We start from the raw sequence: 20,305 nt of genomic DNA, 5'->3' as shown, positions 1-20,305 counted from the left end.
GAGCTTTCTATACGTCATAAATGCGCGTATTCTTATCATACCACTTAAAAAGTTTCGTATATCTAATGTCAAGGCCACTGCCCCAAACAGCCATCAAAAATGGGCCCATATTTCCGGCCGGGCTAAATCTAAGTCGACTTCCCTAGAGGGCTTCGGGATAACCTGCTATAGCCTTCTTCTTTTTTTCTCCACCCCCTACAACCCACAAGCACCTTAATGTTAAAGAGTTAAAGTTTAAAATAGTATATAAACAGCCTCCCGTTCGATCAACCGCGCTCACACTTATTTAAATAAGGTAGTCAGTGTGGGAATGAGAAAGAAATAGTAGTGATGGAAGTGGGAGAGAGATGGAAGATGGCGATGTTGCCGCGCTTTTTTCTAGTGATGGGGTGGTTGTGTCGATTAGTTTTGGTATTATATTAGGTGTTATAATATTTTATTAAAAAATATTTTAGAACAAATGTTATAGTCTTAAATATAATCCAGTTCGAATCAATGTCAGGGTTGGCAATGGCTCAAAACAGTAAAAAAACTTATAATATAATATTATTAAAATTCTTTTAAATTCATCGTTAATTTATTGTATCTGGAAAGGGACTTTACATGAGGTTGTGGCCTAAACGAGGCACACTTACCTGGCAAATGCCTATTCAGTAGCCCTGAAAACTGCAAGGGTATATATTTTATCCAGTCTTTTATAATCAAATCGAATCAAATACACTTTATTGCACAGAACTTAATTATAACAAACAGACATAACACATGAATACAGTATAACTTGGGCGTCTTATTCTTCTTATATATCTTCCAAACAAACACTAGCAGTAAACAAACATTAGACTATTAGACTTGGACTTATTTAATTAATCAGTTCAGTGGTTTAATTTTTTTTAATTTTAAAACTGATTCCATCGACAATTGGCCCTCCCTACTCGGCAGCTGGCGTCGACAGGCGCAGACGCCGCGAATTCGGCGCAGCATTCCTCGCGTCGCCTCCGCTCACGTGACGCACGCGCTCACTCGCCCAATTAGTCCGCTGGAGGAAAAAATAAACTTCACGCCATTGCGGTTTGGAGGTAGACAGGACTGGAATGTTTAGCAGCTAGTATATATTCTTAAGTAGTAGATGTTTATGATGTGAATTAATCTAATAGGTACTTACTAAGAAACCTTTATTTCACAAAGTAATTTAAAATTACAAAACAAAAGAGAAACAGAAATACAGTAGGCGACCTTTTTCCTACGAAGAAATCTCTTCCAGGTAATCAAAAACAAAAAAAAACATAGGCTAGATAGTTATACTGGTATCAGCAGTTGTATAACAAATATTGGACAGTTTGATAGTTACAATGAAATTGGTTGGTTTAAAAGGGTGGGCAGAACTGCAATAATCTGTGTAAATAAATAAATATTGATTCGTGCTTCGGAAGGCACGTTAAGCCGTTGGTCTCGGTTACTACTTACTGATGTAAGTATGTAGTCGTTACATGAGCCATGTCAGGGGCCTTTGGAGACTCAATAATAACCCTGACACCAGGGTTGATGGGGCTGGTAATTCACCTCACAACCCACACGATACAAGAAGAATAAATAAATCTGGAGGTAACTAGCACGAATTTCAAATGGTAATTTTTACACATAACTGGTTTATATAACTATCTTCAACTTTTATTTGATAACGAGTCTATTGACTGTAATACTGTATTTAACTTGAAAGCGTACAGTGAACAGTGCGACTGTACAGAAAACAGTTCGTGGCATATAGGTATTATATCGTGAACCGTTTGGTAATTGATAGACAAGACTGATTTTTCATGAAACTATTTTCAATTTTGATTTGATATCGAGTCTATGCACTGCAGTACTGTATTTAACTTAAAAGTGTACAGTAAACAGTGCGACTGTACAGAAAACAGTTCGTGGCTTGCGAGACGTTAGTTGTCGTATCACCGAGGACGTATCTCAGCCTTCTCATTAGGGGATTAATTAAAACACAGTGTCCACTGTCTGTGGGCTACCGTCAGCCTTAATTAAGTTATTTATTTTCACTTTGTTCCGAGAGACAATTGGATATGTGTGATATGGGTACCTACAGTCATGAACAATATAATGTACCCACCTTAGGACTCTGTCGCACTAACGTATTTGACATTGAGTGAGACTTACAGTTCAATTTGTCAAAAAAGTTAATGTGACATGGTACCAAAGTGTATACATATTAATGCTCGTGACTGTACATAAAAGTAAACAGAAGAAAGAGGTTGGAAAGGACCCACCGCGTATTTTGTATGTGAACCGCTGTCGCCGGCTCCAACCCCTCTCATTTACTACTTACAGATAATCAAATCAGAAATCAGAATCATTTATTCAAATAATTATCATGGATCAACTTGTTGAAGGTCAATGTAACATCATAACAAAAAAAAAGAAAAGAAAGGAAAACATGAAACAGTAGGACTACGGTCCTGTGTTGGGAGGTTTTCTGGCCACGTCTTTCCCTCAGCGTTACAGATTCCGATGTGGTAGTAGTTTTACAGCTAGTTACATAATATTTATTTTTTTTATAATTTGATTTTTTTGACGTTCAAAAAGCGCTAACTTTGTAAGCCAATTTTGAAAAATAAATATTTTTGAATTTTGAATTTACGTCATTTCGCAAGGTGTTATGGCTGAGGAGAAGAAATGACAAGAAACTGCAACAGCAACACATCTTTTAAAAAACAATGAGGGTGTATTACAAGTTATTTAATAACTAGAGGAACACATTTAATACCAGACATTTTTATCATTTAGGATAGCTCTACTGCTTCTCAAATTCCATAGCAACTTTCTCAGCTATGTATTTTTTTATATAAAAGGCTGCATTTTCAAACCAATTTGTATGAGAACCACGTAACATTCCTTCCCCATATTAGATTGGTGTAGTACATAGTGTTAATTGTTCCTCTACGCCCCTACTGCTTGCTCTGTCCATTCACACAGACCGTCTCTGAGATAATAAGACGGAGTTTAGATTAGATGTGACTCGCTTATTTGAACTTTTGTGTAAGATAACTCGGATGTAAAGAGAAAGTTGGAACTTGATCGGAATTTTTGTTTTTGAGAAATTTTCTTTGCTTTTAATTTGTATTATATTCAGAACTACAAAAGAGCTAGGTAGCTTAATTTATTTTGTGTCTCATCACTAATTTAAGCGCCACGCTCTTGTCGGTGTAGCATTCTCCATGTTACTTTTTTAGGGAAAATTAGGGCAGTGGTTTCCCTCTTGCTTTCCGCCCCGCAGATGGCGCTCAGAGTAGTATATTTCAAAGCCGTACTAGGACTCCTGTCCTCTGCCTATGAAGAGTACTGACAGTTACTGCTGCCCTCTGTCAGGTTCCAGGTTATAGCCCCGTCTTGTCCCTTTCGTCCTGCTTTGCCGTACCGATGGAATAATTTTGTGTCTGTATTTAAATACTTATAAATAAGTATACTTACAATAAATTAATCACGGTAAAATGAAAGACAGGATATCATAAAAAATATACTTTTAATTTTAGTATATTGTAAAACGGCTTATAAAAGGTATGCTTAGATAGGTAGGTTGATGAGGTTGTTAATCCACCTCACAACCCACACGATAGAAGAAGATGGAGGTAGGTAGGTAGGTTTGGTAGGTAGGCTTAGGTAGGTAGGTAAGGTAAGGAGGCTTGACTATTAAATTTTCTATCATAGTACTTACCACTCATAAATCACTGTGGTCTTGTGTGTCACCGGGTTGCTTCTCAAACGAGTAGCGTTGGTTCGATCCCACCGGACTTAACGAATGAGTTAATATGTTTATTTTTATTTTTTTAAAGAACGTCTAGGGCCCTGTGCCGAGGTTTTTCTTGCAGCTTCTTTTCCCCGGCTATACAGGTTGTGAGAAGCTGCAGTAGTTTTAGGCGGATGAGACGTTCGTTATGTAAAAATTGACGATTCAAAGTGTAACTATGTTACCTACTGAATAAAGATATTTTTGGATTTGAATTTGAATAATTTATATTAAATACAGTTTTCACTAACACACTTGGCTCGACCATTATAGACGGCGATACGGCTCCCCACCTAACACGTTGGTCTTACAGAAAGTTTCGTCAGGTGTAGGTACTTATATGTAGTTCATCTTGGATGTACCTCTGACTTGTTAAATTGGGAATATGTTATGTGCAGTACTTACTTATCTTTCCAATTCTAAGATGCTACTTAAAAAAGTTCCCTTATCATCTGAGACCCAGGTATGGAATATTTGGCAATTCAAATAATTTATTAATTCAATAAGATACTTTATTAATTTAATAAGATCTTGATTTTGAGATTTTGTACTTAGTTAAGAGACTTTTTGTAATTATTTCTTTTTATTTTGGTGCAATAAAGTGTATTTGTATTGTATTGTATTGTAAGATCTTTTGATGAGTTCAATCAAGTTACTTTTCTTGATCAACGCCTTGTTAAGCGAAAACATTTGTTCTATGTTAAATCGTGAATTTGATTACATTTATTTAGACAAGCTAAAACTGGACTTGATAAGATTCTATTTTTTTCACTGCAGTCGCACCCTTTCCCAAGCTCAAAAAAAAACACACACAGTCACACATCCCTCGAATACCGGTATCTAAAAGCGGGAATACACGTCGGGTTTTTCATCGAGTTCCCAGATCTACATAACGGCCTCCGTGGTCCAGTGGTTGGGCGTTGGGCTCACGATCCGGAGGTCCTGGGTTCGAATCCTGGCGGGGACCTATCACAAAAATCACTTTGTGACACCTAGTTTGGTTAGGAAAGTAAGACGATCCGTGCTTCGGAAGGCACGTTAAGCCGTTGATCCCGGTACTAATTACTGATTTAGTCGTTACATGAGTCATGTCAGGGGCCTTTGGCGGCTCAATAGTAACCCTGACACCAGGGTTGATAAGGTTGGTAATCCACCTCACAACCCACACGATAGAAGAAGAAGATCTACGTCTATGCTGGACTAGGCAGCAAATAAAAACAAGTTTTCGGCTGCTTATTAACCCGGGCATGTCGTGAAAACCGACAGAAGGATTGTATCCTTTTTAAATGATAGTCCAGTATATCGCCGAAGAGCTGATCCACCTGTCACCATACGAACTATTACATCTTTAGGGCTTCATCACAAAAGTAACTGCAATTAGTGTCATGACATTTGCGCCCACCTGGGCTCCCTCAGGCTTGGTAAGAGCCCTCAGCGCTCCCCATTTGACTGGCCATGTAGTTGATACGATGGTGCAAACCACCAAGTTACGTCATATAAGTCACGTCAAAAAAGTTTTTTCGTTACACTTTGATACCAGGTCGCATTAACTTTTGTGACAAATTAAGTTGTAAGTCTCATTAAATGTCAAATATGTTAGTGCTACAGGGTTCTAAAGTAGGTACATGATATTGCTCATGACTGTACACCCCATTCGGTTCACTCTGGAACGCATTTTGTGTGTTTTATTTACTCCTAGTTCTGAATAGGAGCAAAAACCAGCCCTGTGCCCTCACTCTCACCGGTAAGGTACAGTAGCGTCCTCTATTTGCCCAGCCATTAGCACTTCGCCCACTAAACACACGATGGGAGCTTTTAATAAAAACTCTTTTAACACGCAGATTGTGAAAGCATTGTCTTTCGAATTTCGAACTTATTATTTTTACTTTTTCTAGTTTTGACGTTTGGTTTTTGTTAGTTGGTAGTTCGGTTTTTTTAGTGTGGTAACATTGTATATAATATACAAACATTATTTCTAACTTTAGCAGAGAGATTAAATACTTACCCTGATACCAGAGCTGATGAAGTCGGTCATTCAACTCAGAGTCCACACGACAAAGGAATGTAAACTAAAGTTTTTTATTAAATTATTTTATTTCCTTTTTACTACTTCTCCATATTCCTATTCTCATACAACTTTATAGTTGTGTTAACCTTTTTTGTTGTAAAAAAAATAGAATTTCGAGAAATCAAAAATCGTCCCACGTCCGTAGTAAACACGTAGAGTGGAATTACGATTCTCGAGGATGTCGTGTTGTTGTAAGATACTTTTATTATTAAGACAATGCTTTTTGAGTGGCCTGAGATGTAGGATGAAGCGGGTGGCGACTAAGTAACTAAAACTTAGGAAGTTAGTTCTTTTTCCTTTTTTACCTTTCATGGGTTTGTTCTTGGCCCCAGACTTCCCCGAAGGCATTGACGAGGCCTATGATGGATCGAGCTCGCCCAGAAGTCTGTTTTGGGTTTTGTTTTTTGAATGAAGGAAATATTTTGTATTTACTACTACATAGAAAGAGCTTATATGGAACAGATTAAAGAGAAGGCGAACGTGGTGGCTTATAAGGAGGTGAAGGAATTGGTCTTTGATAGACAAGAATGGAGAATGCTACACCGAAAACAGCGTGGCTCTTAAATTACTGATGTGATATTTTCCTCCGCCTTCTTCTGGCGACTCTGCTTCATATATCTGTTTCGTTAGTTCGTTCTCATTCATTCTCTCTACAAGTCCATTGAAGAGTCCCAAAACATCTTCTCGCTCCCTCTCTCACCTCACATACGTAAAGATGCGCCAGTTCCCAGTACTTCGTATCAGCGAGTTATCATTCACGTTCATCTGCTCGTGCGCACTTTGTCTCGCTTGAGAATTTGGAGGTTTGAGGGTTTGACGACATGAGGCTTTTGATGTGAATGTCATCGCTTTAGAGAAAACCACGTAAGTGTATTTTTGAAAATTCATTTTCTGATGTGATTTTGTTTAACAAAACATCCATACATCAACATATACAGCCTATATACGTCCCACTGCTGGGCACAGGCCTCCCCTCATTTAACCGGAGGGGGTATGGAGCATACTCCACCACGCTGCTCCACTGCGGGTTGGCGGAGGTGTTTGGGCTAGTAGCTCGGGACACTTATTTATTAGATCTTACTTTTTCGGAAAAATCAGGTGATTCAAGCCTGCAATGTCCTTACCAAACAAAAGACAGTCTCACAAAATGATCCCAGTAATGTCCCCATTGGGAATCGAACCCGGACCTCCAGATCGTGAGCCCAACGCTCTAACCGCTTGAACAAGGAGGCTGTTAACATCAAAATCTCCAATTTCTTGAAATAATTTCAATGCTGGTAAAAACTGAGAACACACTTTTTTGTGAGGTTTTATTAAAAAAAATACGTCTAAATGTGATTTTTCAAAAAAGCTTTTACGTGGTTTTCACTTTAAGACAAAGAGGTACGTTTTGCTCTATGCTTTAAGACGACGTTACGTACGTTACGACTTTGTACGCAGATAGAGTTTGTGTGTAGGTTTCTGTGCTTAGCTTTTATGCTGGTTCGGTGCGTATCGTCCCGGGAATGTCGTTAATATCACCAAAGTCAATGTGTTTCTATCAATCAATTCTATACCCACCAAAATATGTGGTAGAGTATACTCCATATCCTCTCCGGTCAGTTAGGGGGAGGCCTGTACCCAGCAAAAGGACGTACATAAGCTGTTTATGTACGTATCCATAGTCTGGTTACGTTTATTAAACTTTTAATTTATAGTTTACGTATTTCACCTTAAAGTTACATCCATATATTATATACATATATTCCCACCGGGGTAAGCAGAAACTATAGAAATTCATTTGCTTCGATCCTGACACACTTCTCTTGCTTCCTCCACATTCATCAATCGCCGCCTTAAAGTTACGTAGAAAAAAAAATTAAGCAATATGGCCGCCATAGTAGACACTTTTATTCTATTTATGTTTCATGTTTTTCTTCTGTTTTTAGGCAATAAAGAGATATTGTAATTTTGTTTTTAGTGTTAATTCTGTAAAATGCGTATCTTTAAATCTATAAACATTATGAGAGTAACAATATATGTATTTTTCTTCTTGCAGGTAAGCCCGAGATATCATGTCCAAGGTAATATTTATGACTTTATTCAATAGGTTTTTGTAGAAAAAAACGTTATTATGACGGAGCTTGGATGAAGGAACAAAAAAAATGCCTTATTGTATATTCTGACACGTGACTTCCATACTAACTTGTGGTGGGAATACAGTTCAGCGCAGACTTGAAAATAAGGTAAATGGCTGAGTAAGCGATAAATTATAAAGTGTTAAGTTAGAAGTACAAGCCAGTCCGAAGTTAATGGATTTTTTCTGTTTGATCTATTTATGAAAAATTGGTATCTCATTATTTTGTCAGAAATCACACATTAACATAACATAAACAGCCTATATACGTCCCAATGCTGGGCACAGGCCTCCCCTCAAAAATCAGAAAACAGAAATAAGAATAATTTATTCAACGTACTTAATAGGGTATTTGACTGGGTCGAAGATAGATTATAAAGTGCTAATCTACAAGTAGAAGCCAGTCTAAGATGATCAAAAATCAATCTCATTTTTCTTTTTGTCGATTTTTGACTGCTTTTACTGATGACGTCACAGGCCAGTATTTCCATACAAAATCCGTAAAAAAATTCTTTTTTTACGATTCGAAAAAAGTATCTCAAGTAGTAAGTTGTCAAATAGCCTCAATCAAATAAGGTCAATTTAACATTATTTAAACTATAATGTTGTTAACGTTAATAGTAATAATTATCAAAGACACACATATTCAGCTTGTGCTAATTTGCAAATGAATGTCGCTTTAAATTCATAGAAAATGATAATAATCGATCCATATATTATGTTATAAATATTTAACTAGTGAAATATCATACAATAACTTATTTGAAATGGGTTATTGGAACCATAATAACAACGCATTTTGGAATAAATATTTGGGTGATAATACCAGTTTTCTGCTTAAATATGACAGTTACGGATATTTTAAATAAAATTATTTTATCTACAATCGATTGAAATAATTATAGTTCATATATATTATGTTCATAGATTTCTGCAAAGTATTCCTGATTCTAAAAAAAATATTGCTACACAATCGAATTCGATACTTAAACATCCCACAGACGACTACACAAGTAGACATCACAAAAATAATTTCCAAAAGGAATTGTCAACACATTGAACGACCTTAAGTACTTAAGGTTTGTAAATTATAATAATAAACATATTGATAATAGTGACGGCGCGGCGATTGGCTCGATAGTGGGCGCCCGCGGCGCGGCTACTGTTGCGCACGCGCAGGACGGTGTTTAAGGCCGCTTTCCATTGGCAGCGGAGCGGGCTTCTTACGGACTCCTCTTCACTCGTTTTAGCAAATTATATATAGTTATGAAACACTAACAGAAAGCTCAATGAGGTGTGAGTAGGTGTGGGGACTGCGAGCGCATGTTATATCGTATAAAATATAAAGAAGTGCATCCAAGTACAAACCACTGCGCCTCGAGTGAAAACCCAATTCAGGACACGTTATGAACGTATATAATAATATATTTTGCTAGCCTGGATTGTGCCACTGCTGGGCAAAGGCCTCCCCTCTGAGCTTCCACTTCTCCCTGTCTTTAGCGATCTCTCTCCAATCCATATTCCAAATAAAATGGCAATCAAATAAATAATTATTTATATTAATTATTTGAAGAGAAATATGTCAGGATAAGAGAAAATGGAATTCCATAGTCTCCGACTTACCCCGGTGGGAAATAGTCGTGAAAATAAAATATAAGTAATTTAATTACTAACGAAAATGCTAGAAAGCTTTTTATCTTTTGAACACGGAGTGGAGTGGTATTTGTGAAATTTTTTTTTAATCAGTTCCTTAGTTCAGTTGTTAAAAGATTACCCCCTAAATATAGAGCCTGTACTTTTGTAATGTTCCTCTTAAGTATAAAGATAAGTAACTATTGTATTGTGTCAGCCATCCGCTGCTGGCCATGTCGGCACACACTCGCCACTCCTCCGTGCCGTGCACATGCTTAATGCACTCCTTGCATCAGCACCAGAGTGTGATCTGTTTGTGAGTATGACGTATGTGTGTCGCGACTGTCTGAGGTTCTGCGAGATGATGAATGACGTGCGAAAATTAAATATGTTTTTATATTGTTTACACCTAAGTTTCATATGTTTATTTTTTTTATTTTTATGTTTATTTAAGTATATAATTGTTTATATTGAAAGTTTCACGGCGCATTGGCGCTTCTGCACTGTAAAGTTGTGATATGTAAAGAAATGTAAATAAATGAATAAATAACATTAGAAATGCCTAAAAAATAATGTTAATATTCTTAAAGAACTTTCGAAAATATTTCTTTAAACAATATAAACAGTTTCGTTGAAGATTGATGAATGAAACATACAGGAATTTCGTTCCTTTCTTCACCTATTAGACATAGTAGTGTCTCATTGTATCACAGCTTGTGTTTATCTAAAAACCCCATTGTTATTCACTCCTATAGAAACATCAACGCACTTGAGTACACAATCATTTTATTAGCCATTCCGTTGACACTCCCGTCCAGCGTCGTAACCAGTTTTTTAAGACCTTCTGTGTTTCTATCTCCTTTATATCAGAAGAAAATAAACTATGCCGGACGGATACTATATTTCGCCAATACAGATCTCAAATATTTTTATATAGCTTCGTATCGAATAGTTTTGTACAGATTTCGTATAGTTTTAAAAAAATAATAATAAAAAAGATACACACACCTCATTCGCGCCGCCTTGTCTTAATGCGCGTGTCCCACACAGTTGTTGTTGTTGTGCTCTGTCTGGTGTGTAGAAGATAGTAAAAAATACTGCGACTTTGAAGTGACCACGTTATATTATTTAATTAGGCACACACAATTACTATACGTTATTTACAGTTCGTTGAACGTAGAAGAAGAAAAAGGAGAAAAAAGTATTGCCATTTTTTCATTAATAAGTATTTAATACATATTATTTGTTGCATGTTGCCAAGAGATGAAGGGGAAGACCAATAAGAGCTTACATGGAACAAATTAAAGAAGAGGTTAACGTCGTGTATTATAGGAAAGTCAAGGAATTGGCCTTTGATTACAACGCGCATGGCCCCTAGTTGCGAACCTAACTTGTATATAGGTACATAGGTCAAGACGGCGACACTACAGGCTCATCATCACAGCAGGTGGATTGACTCAACCTCGCAACTCGAGACTCTCTATTTTATAGGAAGGTCATAACAGGACCTTTACGTAGTACAGAGCTTAGGAACAGTCACCAAGTTCACAGAAACAAATTTTAGTAAATAGTCATTTTTATTTGAACCAGCAAACCCATAGAACAGTTCGTGCGGTCTTCCACTCCCGTTTCAATCACACGGGAGATCAATGGATACTGGACAGGTAAATTTAAGGAATGGTCGCTTTAATCGACCGAAAACTAAAATAAAAACTAAGATACATTCCTGTTTTAAGAATACGGATTACAGTTCCTCGGCAGCTTGTTTGTCATATTGTTTAAGTGTTAATGACTATTCTTAGCACGTATTAGAGATATGAATTATTGAATAGACGGTGTCAGTGAACAGTGACATAACGAATGTGTTATTATTCTGTATTATGTGCTATTGAGCCGATGTTTTCATTTTGACATGTGTATTGTAATTTTTTTGAAAAATATTTGTTTGATCACTTCTGGGTATCATAGCATTATGCCTCACTACTCAGAGGTGTATAATACTAGCGACCCGCTCCGGTTTCACTCGGGTGCAATGCTGATGAAAAAAATCAATTATTTACGACATCACATTAAAAACCTCAAAAATGACAGTATTTCTCCACTATTTCATGGATGTTATTACGAGTATTATTATGTAATTATAAACCTTCCTCTTAAATCACTCTATCTAGTAAAAACAAAACGCATCAAAATCCGTTGCGTAGTTTTAAAGATTTAAGCGTACATAGGGATATAGGGACAGAAAAAGCGACTTTGTTTTATATTACATAATTCATGAAAATTGTATTTTTTTAAATTATTTTTGCGAATGTAAATTTCACTTGATATCATCTCAGAATGAAGCTCTGAATCATGCCTCAAAGTTTGCGTTACGATGTCACGAACACTGTGTAAAACTTTTCGATAGAAGATGATTGTATCGACAATGCGTTGTTCGATTTTTTTTTCTTGTGCAATTATATTTAAGTTGTTTTTATATATACCCTCTTCGCCTGTTCAACAGGACAAAAACCTATGTTTGTTAAAATATTTAGTTCTCATGGTAAGTGACTATGTATAGTTTCGTTATGAGAATAAAGCTCTTTAAACTGATGTGTTTCCGTAGGTGTCACATGCTGCTTGCTTATCTTTACATCTAGATCTATCCATCACAGCTGTCCGGAGTCTATCGTACTTCTCTAATGGTCTATGAATATCTAATAAACTTTGCATCATAATAGTGTTTTTGTGGTCATTTGATAGTTATTTGTTGAGCTAGATCGTCATTTATCTAATACGTGTATCAATTTGACTTGATGAGTTTGAATTCATGTTCGGATCGTAGATAATAATTGAACAGGGAAGCACTTAGATTTTTGGTGAAATTAAATAAAAAACTGAAATTACTTGCAGCTCCGTTCGCGACTTTATTTGGAAGGCGAGAAAGAATGGTACGAATGTACATAGAGTATATAGTTGGCACAGATTATAAAATTGTATGTCGTGAACAATAATTGGGTGTACTAGGTTCAAGATAAATTATGAAATTCTGATTATATATATAATCAGAATTAATATATATATATATATATATATATATATATACTTCCAGCCGTAATCGGCCATGGCGACAAGTCTCCAATCTAGGAACGCCTAAGATGCGCTCTTATATGGCTGACGTAACCGATTAAGCACTAAATAAAGACAGATCTAAAACTAACGAAAAACATTTTTTTTTTTCTATTTAACAAAAGTATTTATGAATTTGTATCAAGAAAAACGTCACAAGTCATAGGCAGTCATAAGTATAGTCATTACGTGAGCCATGTTAGGGGCCTTTGGCGGCTCAATAGTAACCCTGACACCTGGGTTGATGAGGTTGGTACTCCACCTCATAACCCACACGATAACATTATTAACATTATTTGGTTCATAAAGCCTATTATGACTTAACAGAGTTTCTCAATAATATAAAATTAGGATGACGACAATATAGCGATGTAATTTGTATATTGTTATGATTTTATTGTGATGTACTTAATATTGAAATATTGTAAAGTAATCTATATAATGTGTACCTACTCATCGAAATATTTGTTGACGTGTAATATTTATTATGAATAAAGAATTGAATTGATAGAAGAAGAATAAGCCTGTAATGTCCCAACCAAACTAATCACAAGGTAATTTTGTGATATTTCTCCACCGAGACTCGAACCTGGGACCTCCGGATCAAGCCCAATCCAACCTTTGTATAACGAAATGATTTCAATGTTACTACATTGCCATTACATGAGGAGCAAGTGTTGTGATGCAACCGATTATCGTCTCTATAGTGTTACAATAATGATCAATGTGATCTTGACATGCAAAAATGATCCGCTTGCGTAACCCATTGTGCTCCAGTTAGATGTACAGAGGGTAACGCAAGTTTATAAGTATAGCTTAAAGATAATTATACGTAAATAAATCATGCAAATTGTGCTTCTTTTTGTACAAGGTCAATGACCAGATTCATCTACGCCTTATTACTGAGCCACCAAAAGCCCCTGATATGGGAAATGTAACTCCCTACTCACTTATCGGGTGATCAGGATGTCATATAATTATGTTTCCACCGGGAATCAAACCCGGGGCCTCCAGGTCGAGAGACCGACGCTCTAACCACTACACTACGGAGGCCGTTATATTAAGAACTTCTGGTTTTGAGAATCAGGTCCCTACCATAAATACATTCGTAAAAATTAAGATTTATTGTAAAAGAAAGCGGTTGGAAGGGCTTTAGGGTGGTATTAATAAACCAATTTCAGCTTTGAGACGGCCCTCAAGATCATGTCAATGTGACAGTTGTCATATGAAAACAGGGACTTGAGCATGATCTTGAGGGCAGTTTCAGCTGAGATTAGTTTATTAATACCACCCTTAGCGCGTAACGCGCGTCATACAAGTATGAGCAAATACGACGCACGGAGCGATAGTGTATTATAAGGTCGTCTTGTGCATTATAAAATCCAGGGCAATAAAACAAATATCGACTATCATGCAAGGAGATCCTTCCTTATTTATTTATTTATTTATCACAGGAATGCTAAAAATCTTTTATGACCGGATATTTATCAAAAAAAAAAACTTTTGTATCCAGTATCTTACGAAAATTAATGATATAATTACATAAAATATAGAGGTATATTGCCGGTAGAGTGGCTATGGAATTTGAGAAGCAGTAGAGCTATCGTAGTCATCAGTTTGCAGGAGTAATAGTAATACAGCTGGGGGTTTAAAATGGCCACATCGAAGCAATTCTTCTAAGAAAGCAATATTGCAATCTGTCATTAAAATTAAGTGCGCAATGCAAAAAAATGACAAATAGCAATATTGCTTCGATGTGGCCATTTTAACCTCCCTGTTCTCATACAAAATGCGCTTTATGGCCTTTCCAACTTCTTTCTACTATTCGGTGGTATAAATCTATGTTCTCCTCAGTACAAGTAGTCGAGCCCCACCCCAGCTGCGCAGTGTCAGATCTATCTGACATGACGTGGTGACGCCTTCTCTATTACTCTACACTGTTACTGTTACCACACCGGTTGTTACCTAATAGTTGTCTGCGGTTATTTAGTATACGTTTTATTATTCAAATTCAAACACATCACATAAACATAAGCTCAAGAATAGGTACATCCTAATTGGTGTAGTACACCCGGAATAAAAATAAACTTGCTTTACAAGTCAGTCGATTACACAAGGTTACTAAATCTTTTAAGGGGCAATGTATACGTTTTTACAATAAGATTCCCATTGACATTCAGAATTTGCCTTTCAACTGTTTTAAGACAGTAGTTAAACAAAAACTTTACAAAAAAGGTTATTATAAAGTTATTGATTATTTAGAAGATATCAATGCATGGGATTAACTGTCTGAGAACTGATACTAGGCAGCTAAATTACTCAATTGTATACCAATATTTTATGTTTATTTTTTTAAAGAACGTCTAGGGCCCTGTGCCGAGGTTTTTCTTGCAGCTTCTTTTCCCCGGCTATACAGGTTGTGAGAAGCTGCAGTAGTTTTAGGCGGATGAGACGTTCGTTATGTAAAATTGACGATTCAAAGTGTAACTATGTTACCTATTGAATAAAGATATTTTTGAATTTGAATTTGAGTAAGTCATATATGATCATATCCATCGCAAAATGAACTAAGTACCCTCACCGAGTTTTCTGTAAGACCAACGTGATAGGTGGTGAGCTGTATCGCCGTCTATAATGGTCGAGACAACTGTGTTAGTAAAAACTCTTATTGGTGCATCGTGTGTCAGACGCGTAGTACATAAGTGGAATTCCATGGTCTCTGCCTACCCCAACGGGAATTAGGTGTGATCTTACTCGTATGTATATATGTACCTTTGCAAAAGATAGACTACAGTTATGCGATCAAAATGATGTGAGTATGTATTGGAAAAAAATATTGTATGTAGCGTGATTAAAATTGTGTTTTGAACTGTACAAGCAAATGACAGACGAGATATTAAGCCACTTGCCGTAAACAGACTCGCCGTAGCGGGAATCGTCGTTCGGAGAGTCGCTGTTAACGCAACAATTCGTATGTTCGTCACTCTTTTTTATTAGCGTTATTTTCCCATACTCACGGGTGAATAGGTATTTTCTGGGTAAGCTCGTTCCAAAGTCGATCTCTTCTTCTCCTCGTGGAAGAACGAAGTCAAGAGCAAACCCATTTTAACCCTTAAGCAGGCCGCGGACATATGTGTCCCACATTGATTTTTCGATGCTGTAGCCAGGTTTTGGCAATAAAGAGTCCACAATCTGTCAAAATTTAATCGTAAATATATACTCTATGGTTCCGAATTTTCAAACTTTGTGTATCCGAACGTAAGTGTTCACTGACAGCCATTCGAGTTTCGTCTGTCCGTTAGAGACGTGTTTTTGAGTGACTGTGGTGGTTTTATACAGATTATGGCGAAACAAAGAAAGCTAAGTCGTGCAATTTTTTGATATGTTAGAGATTTTGAATTTTCCTAACAGGATTTGCATTATTTCTAGTTGATTTCTTGCTAAATTGTCTAAAACAAGGCAAATAATAATGTGGGGAACATGTGACCAAAGCCTGTTGAGTCGAACTTATTTGTGGGAGCTATATATCCTTTGCCTGTTCAAATCACCAATTTTTTTATACTAGCCTTTGCACCCGACGTTACTTGTGTTTTTTTTAAACATATTTGTTTTACTAAAAACTACGCATCATTTCGATTACACACAAATTTATTATGATTATGTTATACACAAATTATGCTAAATTCAGAATTCATAATAAAATGTGAAATAAATGGGATTTATAATAAGAAGTATTTGATTTACTTACCACATAATAACCTCTATAAATATAAAAAATTAATACAATTATTTTTAAATTAAATTATTTATAAATAAATAATTAAATAAGTAATAGCAATTACAATTTAAAATGATAATGATCTAGTAATCAAACACTAGAATTATGAACAGACAAACATTCGACATTTATATATAGCTATCACATAAAGGATAGTCTCTATCCAGGCAATGGGATTATGTTTTCCCACATTTTTTTTCAGGACTTTCAGTGTTTTTTTTCTGAATGTGTTGATAAGGAATCATACAGGCCGCTATTCAAAGCCTAAATCCATATATAAAACTTTATTTCTTACAGCAGTTCTTCGGGGCCTGTTTAAGGGTTAATTAAAAAAAAATACTACTTTTGTATTTGCAATGAACACACATGATGTTATCAATCCATTCAGCCTACGCTGTCCACTACCCACTCTTAGTATATGTCTCTTCTATCTCACGCCTTGTACACCTGCATTGTATTGTACATTGGGTTTCAAGTACATTCATATAAACAGCCTATTAATGTCCAAGATTACATACATACATAAACTCCCGCCTATTTCCCACCCATTTTTTTCTTTTTTTTTGACGTGACTTATTGCCGCAGATGGTGTTAACTACTTGGATGGACAAATTTATTTCCCACCGGAGTAAGCAGAGACTGGAATTTCATTTGTTTCGACCCTGACACACTTCTCTTGCAGTCCTCCACGTTCATCAATAGTTTCATACACGCACGCTGGTTCAGAGTAGATCGTACGAAACCTTTTCTAAGGACATCTCCAATTTGGTCAATCTCTAGTTCTTCTAGGTCTTCCTCTGTCAGCCCTACTACCAACCTTCGCTTTATATATCGCTTTCGTAATCCTTTTTATTCTTCATCCTAAGATTACAATTGTTAGAAACACAGATTATGATAGATAATTAAGATTAGATTATTTTTTACATATTTCCTCGCCTTATGGTTGTCCGGAAGGAATCGCTTTAAGCGATAAGCCGTCATTTGCCACAACTAGTTAAGTCTCTTATACCTAGTTAATTTTTTTTTTGTTTTGCTGCAATAAAGTATATTTGTATTCAAATTCAAAAATATCTTTATTCAGTAGGTAACATAGTTACACTTTGAATCGTAAATTTTTACATAACGAACGTCTCATCCGCCTAAAACTACTGCAGCTTCTCACAACCTGTATAGCCGGGGAAAAGAAGCTGCAAGAAAAACCTCGGTACAGGGCCCTAGACGTTCTTTTAAATAATATTATTTGTGTATTATATTTGTATTACGACAAGATGTGTCAATCTTTTGCTGTACAGTCATGAGCAATATAATGTACCCACTTTAGGACTCTGTCGCACTAACACATTTGACATTTAGTGGGACTTCCAGAGCAATATGTCAAAAAAAGTCATGTGACATGGTACCAAATTGTTTGTATCATGATGCTCGTGTCTGTACGCATTGAATAGGAAGCGAGGGTTACCACTCGTGCACAGAAGTGGCTAGTTTATAGGCTGTTTATGTAAAAGCACCTCATTTATTTTTCTAGAACATAACACAAGATAAAAAATGCGTCATAAAGCCTTTGTGAAGTTATTAAATTGTACATACCAGTCCATAAAGTGCATGAGGCGTCTGCTTGACTGCAAGCGGGGAGCGAATAAGCTCATGCACATTTTATAAACTTTAGTTAAAAAAAGTAATAAAAAATAAATAACTGACTTCACAATTATGAATCAAAATAACAAAACATTCGAGTGCTAAAATAGAGTGTATTACTTTTTCATAACAACATAAAATTCAGCATTTTCTTACGCTATTTTTGGAAATAGCTGAACGGATCACTTCGAACGAGGAATTTACCCTATTTTAGTCTAAATGGGAATGTGCGGGGACTGTCTGTCTCATACGCTCTTACGCGGCGGCGCACGGTAAGAATGAGATGTCTATATCCGAGTTATATTACAAGTTGACGTCTGGTAACTTTGTTGCTGTTCACTCCAAAAGCGACTCATCTTGATACTTGGTAGGTATTAGCCATGAGGAGCTCGTTGGCGCAGCGGTAAACGCGCCCGGTCTGCGATTGTTCAAGTTAAGCAACTTTCGCAAAGGCCGGTCATAGGATGGGTGACCACAAAAAAAAGTTTTAATTTTGAGCTCCTCCGTGCTTCGGAAGGCACGTTAAGCCGTTGGTCCCGGCTGCATTAGCAGTCGTTAATAACCACCAATCCGCACTGGGCCCGCGTGGTGGTTTAAGGCCCGATCTCCCTATCCATCCATAGGGAAGGCCCGTGCCCCAGCAGTGGGGACGTTAATGGGCTGGTGATGATTAGCCATAATATTTGATCGCCAACAGTAGGCTGTGTAACCACGACCGGTCGATGCGGCATTAACAAAAACGATATCATAAAATTAATAATTGCCCAGAAACTCGGAATTATATCCATTTAACTATAAGCTGGATAATTACTTGAGCTTTTAACTCGAATCTGGGTTTTATTCTGTGAGGCGTTCGTTCACGAAACCTACAGGGTGTATGTAATCTGTCTAGTCTAAAGCCGTCTAAAGTGTAAAGTCGCCTAGCCTAAAGCCGTTTAGTGTAAAGCCGTCTAGTGCAAAGCCGTCTAGTGTAAAGCCGTTTAGTGCAAACTTTTTCATACAAAATCCATAGTCATTTAGCAGTTTAGTAAAAAGTAACTATTTTGACTAGTTGGAAACTACCCTATTGGATTAAATTGCTTAGCTGCCATACTTATGCAATGCCTAGTACATAACTAAGTAGGTAGGTTCTTTTTGAAAAAAGTATTCTAGTTGCACGCATTTCAAAAATGGCGGCGACTAATAAGCCCTCAAAGACGAAACAAAGACTCATACCATTTTCAAAATCTTCATTTCTTTCTTCTGTCCGTGCCGGATGATAATTTTATCGATCGTTCCTCTCAGTAACAGCCTGTGCATAGTAATTGCTAATCTGTTATCGTTTTTTTACTTTTTAAGGACCGGTAACCTGACACTATGGGCGCCTTTTTAAAAGCGAAGCTGAATCGCGCTTCACGGCAGTCGCTTCGCATTTATGTCACAGATCAAATAACTTTGTATTCTCTGCTTTCGTTATTTGTTTTTTTTTTATCGATGTCCACACATCACTATCGCTAGTGCAACTGCGCCTGTAGGGATGAGTAATAGTGAGAAAAGATAATATATATTAGGCATGTTTATAGTTTTTTGAAGTGGAGTAATGTAGCTTTTCTAACTTTGTAAATTTTGATACTTATAATTTTGTCTTTCGAACACGAAATGCGGGCGAGTTTAGTCTGTTATTTCCAAATAATTAAAAAGAAAGAAAATAGACATACCTACAGTGTGGGAATAAAACTAAGATTGCCGGCCAAAAACTCCTTTGGTTCCCGCCAGAAACTAGTTCTATCCCAAGGCTACAAAAAGAAACGAAAGTTAGTTCTAAGTATTAGTGCTGCAATAATAATACTTTAGGTAAATAATAAATTTAGCTTTAATTATTTTGAAAAATATGAGTGCCAATTCATATTATTCGACATACGCACTCGATAAAGTCTAGGACGTAACATAAGTTCAGGTCTAAGTATATCCCAATTTGGATCATCAGAGGTACATCCATCGCAAGTAGAACTAAGTACCCACACCTCACTGAGCTTTCTGTTAGACCAGCGTGATAGGTGGTGAGCCGTATCGTTCTCTATAATGGTGAAGCCAACTGTGTTAGTGAAAACTGCACTTAAGATAAATTAATAACTCATTGATTCAAGTCCGGTGCAGGCCCGGTATTCTTCGTTTGAAAAAGCAATACCATGCACC

At 36.6% G+C, this 20,305-nt stretch overlaps 2 protein-coding genes across 3 annotated transcripts in view; both read left to right on the top strand.

Moving 5' to 3' along the window:
- Positions 1–20,305, top strand: part of LOC126368358 (protein dachsous) — a 409,369-nt gene that overhangs the window by 114,088 nt on the left and 274,976 nt on the right. The window contains exon 1 of one of the 2 annotated variants that reach the window (XM_050012277.1): positions 4,204–4,256. The exons of the other annotated variant lie outside the window; for it this stretch is intronic. Coding sequence (XP_049868234.1) covers positions 4,218–4,256 — 39 coding nt within the window. The 5' untranslated portion in view covers positions 4,204–4,217. Of the gene's footprint in view, positions 1–4,203; positions 4,257–20,305 lie in introns of those variants that run through there. 2 annotated transcript variants of the gene reach the window in all.
- The window catches only part of LOC126368486 (gem-associated protein 8-like), a 200,685-nt gene that overhangs the window by 127,783 nt on the left and 52,597 nt on the right, over positions 1–20,305 (top strand). The gene's annotated exons all lie outside the window — the stretch shown is intronic.

Source organism: Pectinophora gossypiella, chromosome 7 (assembly GCF_024362695.1).
Source record: "Pectinophora gossypiella chromosome 7, ilPecGoss1.1, whole genome shotgun sequence".
Classification (NCBI taxonomy): domain Eukaryota; kingdom Metazoa; phylum Arthropoda; class Insecta; order Lepidoptera; family Gelechiidae; genus Pectinophora; species Pectinophora gossypiella.
This window is presented reverse-complemented; position numbering and strand designations above follow the sequence as displayed.